The 8,137-nt window shown below is 36.9% G+C and overlaps 2 protein-coding genes across 3 annotated transcripts in view; one reads left to right on the top strand and one right to left on the bottom strand.

The window, feature by feature from the left end:
* LOC109469723 overlaps positions 1 to 3,329 on the top strand; it is a 4,591-nt gene extending 1,262 nt beyond the window's left edge. Inside the window, exons 1-3 of one of the 2 annotated variants that reach the window (XM_019768307.1) lie at positions 72 to 262; positions 776 to 935; positions 1,862 to 3,326. In XM_019768307.1, the coding sequence (XP_019623866.1) occupies positions 139 to 262; positions 776 to 935; positions 1,862 to 2,174 (597 nt within the window). In that variant the 5' untranslated portion in view covers positions 72 to 138 and the 3' untranslated portion in view covers positions 2,175 to 3,326. Of the gene's footprint in view, positions 1 to 71; positions 263 to 775; positions 936 to 1,861 lie in introns of those variants that run through there. The other variant, XM_019768308.1, reaches the window with a different exon arrangement.
* Positions 3,330 to 3,614: 285 nt separating this feature from the next.
* On the bottom strand, positions 3,615 to 6,912 carry LOC109469624 (protein ABHD8-like). The gene is made up of 4 exons (XM_019768163.1): positions 6,728 to 6,912; positions 6,215 to 6,314; positions 5,695 to 5,808; positions 3,615 to 5,324 (listed from the first exon to the last, which is right to left on the bottom strand). Exons 1-4 carry the CDS (start codon positions 6,910 to 6,912, stop codon positions 5,115 to 5,117), a joined length of 609 nt encoding a protein of 202 aa, XP_019623722.1. The 3' UTR covers positions 3,615 to 5,114.
* Positions 6,913 to 8,137: the final 1,225 nt, after the last annotated feature.

Genomic DNA, 8,137 nt, shown 5'->3' with positions numbered 1-8,137 from the left:
CAGTGAGACAATAAGGCTCTGCGGTTATAGCTGAACCAGGTTGGACCCTTCTGATTGGCACTTACCGGCGGGCCTTGAGGTTCCGGGTCAGAGTTTAAATCAGATCAGAGGCGACAACAAACAACGCTGTTCGCAGGCATGGAAAAACCTTATAGATCCCAGTCCTTCAGTGGGGTAGAGAATAGTAATGGAGACGAAAGAGGCGAGAAACTGAAGCAAGACGACGATCAAAGTCGTTCGATTATGGTCATACAGACTGGAGGTAAGGGCGATGCGATGAAATAGATAAATACCCCGCCATCGTTCACATACTTTCATGTAACTATCAAGTATGAAGGTAGAAGTCTTTTCCACTCCTTTTTCCATGATTTTATGAAACGTTACTAAGTTTTTGAAGTGCTAGAATACCATAGAGAAGCATTAGCAACGAAGAAAACAAGAAAACCTTGTTAACTTTCGTACTTGGCAAACCGTCTGTCTGATAATTAAGCCTCACACCTGGATACCGCAAATTTATAGCACCTGAGATGATCTGACCACGCCCCTTTTGGATTGGTTATTCTTCTTTGTAAAGAATAAGTGTTATTTGTGACTGCTTAAGGACTTGGTCATTGAATAAAAGCATGTTTTCGGTTTGGGTTGCCAACTACATAATAGAAATATAATAGAAATATAGTATGATATGATATGATATGATATGATATGATATGATATGATATACAAATTTACTAAAACCTATATCTGCCATGTAACATGATTGCTCGCTTTTCTTCAGGTACCATTGACAAGGACTACCCCCGCAGTGTAGGTGGTTATGCCTTTGAGATTGGGTCCTCGGCAGCACAGAGTATCCTGGATAGGATGAACTTGGCCATGCCTGTGGAGTACGGCAGTGTGTTCAGGAAGGACTCCCAGGAGATCAATGACTGGGACAGGTAAGAGATCAATGTCGCTAAACAGTATGGTAACAGTATAAGTAGTGATTGGTTTATTGAAAAGAGCAAAGAACATATCAGACTTGCAGTAAAAACTGAATTGTGCTGATATTTACAACTTGTGGGATTATACAATACTAGTAGATATAAAAGGGCAACTTACACTTGTGATATACAAAATTTATAAAAACCGTTGTTGTCATATTATTATAGCAATATAATTAAAACAATATAATTTCTCACGAATATAAAATCACTACTGTCGTTCTACATTAAAATGGCTGAAAGTCTTTGAAGTTTAAAAGATAGTCTGGTACGAGCGCTAAGGATATGTACAATTGGCGGTAAGTGAGTCAAATGAGTCTTGCAACAGTATGGCAATGAAAATGAACTATTAAATATAGTTAACATCTGTGTCCATAATATCACCATAGTCCTTAATATCGCCACCTTGAGAAAAAGTGCAATATACCCTAGGTATGTACATTTGAGGTATGCAGGGGTGCATACCAAAAGTATGTTGCAGTAAAAATATCTTAAAGCACACTATTTCTCAAGGTGGCGATATTATGGGACCCCTGGTGATATTATGGACACGGATGTTACCTGTAGCAAGTGCTTTGTGAGAAGGTTGTAAGGATAAGGCCTAGGAAAAAATAGTGTTCCCTGACCAACCCCCAAAATAACTGCCAACCCTAGCCTTTTTTTGGTGAGAACCCCTGGAAGGGAAATAGATTTTGCATGCTGATCGCCCTTTTCTAGCTCCATGATCCGACACCTGAGTGATGAAATGTTTTTTGGTTTTCCAACATTGACATTGATGATATAAGTGTCCTCATGCAAGTTTTACTTTGTTAAACTGTGTTGTATTACATGTATAAGTGTATTATAAGTTTACATCATTGTCTCTTTTCTTTACTGTCCAGGGAACTACTTTCTCAGGTGTGTCAAGCCTCTACTCAGTCTCGTATCCTCATCACACATGGTACAGACTCCATGATCGACACAGCTGCCTACCTCGCCAAGAAACGCTTACCCAAGACCATCATTCTCACCGGGGCATTCAGGCCAGAGAAGTTCAAGGACTCAGATGCAGACTTCAACGTCGGGGTGGCCATTGGGGCCTTGCAGACCATCCATATTAACGACGTGTTCATTGCAATGAATGGCAGGGTATACTGGTGGAACGAAGTCACTAGAAACCAAGAAACTGGGCAGTTTATATGCAAACTGAAGTAACAATCCACCTTTTTTATATTGAAATATGGTGATTTATAATGTTCCCAGGTGGCTGTTGCTGTATATATTTTGAAGTCCACGTGGTCAGTGACCTTGCAATGTGTTGATGTCATTTAAAGAAGTTCTGCAATATGATTGTCTGAGTGTACCAACAGAATTTCTTCACCTTCACGCTGTTCACATGCGTGTTAGCTGTCACAGTTGTAGTCTATATATAGCTTCTGATAATAGTGTGCTATGGTAATTATGTGTGAAATCTGCTTGATACTTTTCCTACCTAACAAGCTTGAAGGTGCTCGTCAGGATAATTGGGACCAGGTACTATGTTTTAACTCAGGATACATCTTTACAGTATTCTTCAAACCTTTTCAATGAGGTGCAATTTTACAATGTGAAGTCATCCTTAATGGCAGTATATTACTATATATTTGGTAAATGACATTTTTCATTGGAAAAATTATATTTTTGTAAGTTGCTGTTCAACTGTTTCTTTTGTTGGTACAGTTGCAATTTTTGTACCTTTTTACATGGGTTGCCAGACATATGGTAATTACATTTCTTTTATTTCAGCAGTACTTTTGTACTCCAGTATTAAATGGAGAATTAGACAGATTATGTTCTGTACATTGTATATGCAATGGGGAAAATGATCACTGGGTGGTTCAGGTTAGCAGGTAGAAAAATCCAACGTGCCTTAACTTTCTTAATAATCAATATTTCCTAGTATGTGTCTGACTCAGTAATTATTAACTTTGCTCCCAGCATGTATATTTAAGTTTTGTTTCTACGAAATAGAGCTATATAGCTATATGTAAATGTTTTTTCAGTGTTATGGAGGAGAATATATATATATATTACACCATTAGCATCCAAACAGTCTATAAAAATTCATGGTGTGTTGTGATAAGTAATTTGACAAGATTACAGCCATCATACCAGAAAACACCACAGACAGACATGTTACTGGATGTGATAAAGTTTATTGTGAATTCTTATACATAAGTATTAAAAGCTAGTGTCGTGTTTTATTCTACTTCATTATATATATATTTGAATAACTTCCATGTTGTTAGGCATTGTAAATTCTTTCTTAGGCCATGTTGATTTGATTATATGGATGACATCCACGCGCGCATGAATTTTTGGCCGTTTCCCAAAAAAAAGTTAACCGTACTGTAAATCTACAAAACAGTTGCAAAATGAGCAAATATATAGAAAAATGAAAAAAAATATTGGGAAATGATATCAATGTCGTAGAATGCCAAAATCAAATGAAAAAGACGACAGTGTAAAGAAATGAATTTGAAGAGTAGATTATTCTCTCATACCATACTCTGTGTCATTTGCTCAACCTTCATGACCATGTGGATATCATAATGAAAGCAACTTTTTTTTGTCAAACTTTTTTTTTATTTGCACGCTCGCATCAGTTTTGGGGTTCCCAGAGGATGTCATCCATATAATCAAATCAACATGGCCTTATCTAGTATCTTGTTTATCTTATCACAAACAAAAACGGTGATGTCATTGTTCAGTTATTCAGATAACAGTATAATGGTAATGTTGCATTTCTTGAAATCATAATACATTTCTCAACAAGACTTGCAAATTTGAGAAACTTAACATTCAAACTTTTTGAAAACATTCTCTTTGCAAAAATTATGATCGTGCAGCCCAGGAACCTTAAAATTGACAGAATCAGCCGGGAAAATAGTAGCTTTGATCTGGTATAAATATTAAGAATAAAAATAAAAAGTTTAAAAATCTACAATGCCCAAGTACATGGCTTAGTTTCTGTCTTTTACGTCTAACACATATATTGTAGAAGTATACTCCTATTGCACATATCAGTGTCATAAAAATATTTGTATCTTTGTCTAATTTTGTTCTCTTAGTTTACAGGATTGGTGCATGTACTAATAAAATCTCGATATATCACAGTCTATAGTCAAGTTTTGTATTTTCAGAGTCGTTATTAGGATCATTTACAGTACAGATCAGATTGGTAAGGTGCACTTATAATTTTGTCTTAAAAAATAAATTACGATTATTCAGTCAACACAACAAGAAAAGGCAAAAAACAGCAAACAACAAATAAGCCCTTCACATAACAGAAAACAACCCTTAACCACACTAACAGTACATAAAAACAGATGCATTCAATATCATAAAATATATTCTTCCAGCAAACAAAAATAAGACATGCAGGTTCTTTGACCATTTAAAAGTTAACAAAATGCCTAATTTGGAACCAATACATATACACTGTACATCTTTCAAAAGGCCATCTCCAGTTTGACAGGCTGACATAAATGTTATGATATAATGTTACCTGTTACACTGATTACAATTTTAAATCCAGATATTGGTCTTTGTAGAACAATTGCAGAGTCATGATTCCCATCAGCCCTCGTAACAGTAACTGTTTTGATAATCGTAAGTCTTCATAATGTTATTATTATAAAAGACTGTAGCTCAATAAATTGAAAAACCTTTCTACTGTAATAGATTTGAAATTTAATGTATTCCTACTTTACTAATTTAAAGAAGGTTTAGAACTACATTTTTAAGTCAGCTCCATCGTTACACATTAGAATTGCATGGTTCTTTGCACTATTCCCCCCCATCCTACCATTTACTTATATATTTATTACAAAGTAGACAACTTGTGCACATCGATCAATCATCATCGTAACGTGTCACCAGAAGTGGTTTGTGCAACAATGTCATCAAAACAGAGTGTAGCTATATCAAGTGCAACTTGGAGTGAAGATTCTTAGAGTTAAAATTCTGGCAATCAAGTTTCCACATAGCCTGGTGTCCAGTCTATCGTGGTTAGGGCAGGTTCTCTTCGGGGCTACAAGAGCTCTTCCCCGCCTGACTCAGCTAGGCTCCCTGGTAGGTTTTGCATGACAGGAGTTAAAATCAGCCCCATCACGATCAGCTTGTGAGGAGATGAGCAGGTATGGCCTTACTGGTGGACTTGAGGGAGGCTCTGCTGGGGGATCTGTTGACATGCTTCTGGGAGAACAGTTCCTCGCTGTCCTGCAGTATGAAGTCATGGATGAGTTGGTTGACCTTGTCCGGACATTCCATCATCACCATGTGACTCACGTCTTCTATCACATCCAGATGACAGTAAGGTAGGGCCTGGACAGAGATACATGAGGGGTTACATCATTACAGCCATCATCATGTTGGCTTGTATACACCATAACTGCGGTGGTTCAAATAGTATTTTATTAAGACTTTGTAAAAGTGGTTTTCTTACCATGTTCATATAGCAACTAAAGAGTTCTGGGAACACATGCCTTTGCCAAGTAAAAGTGTTTATTATGAAAAGCACACTTTCTTGTATCAAATGTATCAAAATATTGATGATGTCCTTAAGCAAAGAAAACATAACCTAATTTTGTAAAAAGGGCAATTATAGATGTGTACATTTTAATCCTATCATATAACAGGTGCCTTGAACTACTGTAACAATAAGTTGATAAAGACAACATGCCCGGGGCCTGACCTCTTCCATCCCGTATTCATCCTGCAGGGGTACCAAGCCGTCCTGTCTCCCGTGGATCAGCAACGTGGGGACCTCGATCTCTGTATGGTAACCCTCATCACCCTCATGCCAAACCTGGGATAGACAGTAGAAATTAGCTCACTACAAACTTGGTCAAGTAATATTATATCAAAATGCATGACATCTTCACCAGTATCAAAACAAGTTAGAGTATTTATGGCATATGGGTCTTCCTATTTTCTTGTGTCAGGATGTCTTCCTTGTGGTGGGATTTTCCTAAAGTTGCAATTTTTTAATGAAAGTACATTGTGTTCACATATACATATACAGGCTTAAGCATTGTGGACCTGTAACAAAATCACTTTATAGGTACCGTACAGGTACTGTTACACAAGTACTGTTGGTCGATGTTTTTTATATATATATATAATATATATATGTACAGTTCCTTAGACTGGAGACTATCTTCAAGCCAAGAAATACATGTAATGTAATAAAATGTTAATTCTGTATATTTTACCTGTCCCACCATTGTTCCCCTCAGCACATGAGCAGGCACATTGAATGACTTGTGCATGTTTTCTACAGTGGAGAGCTGAGCTCGTGTGCTGAAGGCTCTCCTACAACATAGACATATACAAGCATAAGATAGATCATTGTTTTAGACAACAGTATACATTGTATTGCTTTGTCTGGCTATACCTAACAACACAAAAAGTTTGGAAACTTGACTTAAATTAATCACATCTTGTTGTTAATGTATTTTTTCAAAGGTTATTTATCACCCTTTACAATAATACCCCATTTGTTATGACCATACATTTAAGTATCTGATACCAGCTCAGAAAAGAACAGGAAATAGTATACTAAAATGTCTTCTTCCCTTAGCCGTCAGTTCTAGTACCAGTCGGAGTTATCAACCCAAGATTGAGGTGTTCCAAAAATTGTTTTTTCTTAGAACTATCATAGATCTAGAGTTTGACTTCAAACATTTCAAGTTGAAAGTGTGTAAATTGGAAGAATAAGACAACACCTGAGGAAACACTTGACCAGCATGGGGCTGATACAGTCCAGCAGACACACAGGGAGACAGAAGATGTGACAAGGCTGAGGTTCCAGGGGGGAAGGTGCACCGCCGCTCACCATGACCAGTCTGCTCATCTGCAGCCCCTGCTCATGGGCCAGTAGGGTACAGAACGTGCACCTGGGAAAGGTCATTGTCCTGGGGTCAGTCTGATGTCTTCAATAGAACAATAATGAACAATAGAACAATGCAACACCATACCAAATTGACCTCCTTGATTTTCAGTGTCTCTCAAAAATATTTGAAAGCCCTAATGTCTTCCTAATTATTACCGACAGTTCTTTTTTTACCAATGTTCAAAAATACTTGGTTTGAAATGTTGCTAGCATTTTGGTATGTCAAAGGATGATCTTAAGATTTATTTTACCTGATTGCCACTGTCCTAATTCATTAATTTCCTGCCCAAAATCTGAGAACAAAAAACTTATAATGTTATTAGCCGAGGCATAAAATGTAATATCTTTCATTACTAACAAAACACTTCTGCAAATGATTAGGTAAAAATAACGTACAGAACTCATTTTTTTATGTCCAAGCCTGTTTTTCATCTCATCTTAAAATACTAGAACACAGGATGAATGATCTTCATTAATTATTCAATATAATTGATTTCTGCATCTACAATAAATAGAGTCAAATAGCATCATGGGCATTTCAAAATCTGTTACCAGTACTTAAGTCCTGTCAATTTTACTGTGTTGGATTGACTCAATAACGTAATAATATTAAAAAATACACTTATATAATTGCAGTCAGCAAAGTAATCAGCTTTGAGTGCTGCCCTTACAATATTGACTTTCGTACTTGCTCCCTATAGGAATCGAAATACCCATCTGCAATCCTAATATAAACAGAGCAGGTTAGAACAGAAGCTACTTGCAATTTTGCACTTGCAGGCTTCAAGCTTCAAGCTTGACAGTATTATGAAGCACAATGTAGCCATGTAGCACCTGCATCATGCATGTAGTATACTTTTCTAGCAGCTACAGTTACATCACAGTGCATGGCAAGCATACAAAAATTTAGCTACCAGTGATCAAAGATCTTGTGTCCATAATACAATTTGAAAGTTGCTGCTGTCTGACATTATAATTGTGATGATTTGTTCAATCAGAAGGCCCACATCAAGGCACATATTGATTGGAAGTCTAGCCATACTGCAGAATTTATATTTGACTTATTTTGACATAATTTATAATGAAACAAAACATCTGCCACTTCTTTTTCACTGGTCAATCAATTATGCACAACAGCCAACTTGGGGGGGGGGGGGGTACTGTAGGTAGAGTACACAAAAGTTGCCCTGGACAATTAATCCACAAGCAGATCTTCCCATGCCCATTGGACCCACTCTTGATG

This window comes from Branchiostoma belcheri, unplaced genomic scaffold, assembly GCF_001625305.1.
Source record: "Branchiostoma belcheri isolate BF01 breed outbred unplaced genomic scaffold, Haploidv18h27 scaffold21, whole genome shotgun sequence".
NCBI lineage: Eukaryota > Metazoa > Chordata > Leptocardii > Amphioxiformes > Branchiostomatidae > Branchiostoma > Branchiostoma belcheri.
This window is presented reverse-complemented; position numbering and strand designations above follow the sequence as displayed.

Excerpts from the sequence above, each read along its gene's own strand:
- LOC109469624 (XM_019768163.1), bottom strand. The coding sequence starts at position 6,912 with ATGACCTTTCCCAGGTGCACGTTCTGTACCCTACTGGCCCATGAGCAG. Across the intron at positions 6,315-6,727 it reads CTGGTCAAGTGTTTCCTCAG|GAGAGCCTTCAGCACACGAG; the intron begins GTGTTGTCTTAT and ends TCTATGTTGTAG. Across the intron at positions 5,325-5,694 it reads ATGAATACGGGATGGAAGAG|GCCCTACCTTACTGTCATCT; the intron begins GTCAGGCCCCGG and ends ATCTCTGTCCAG.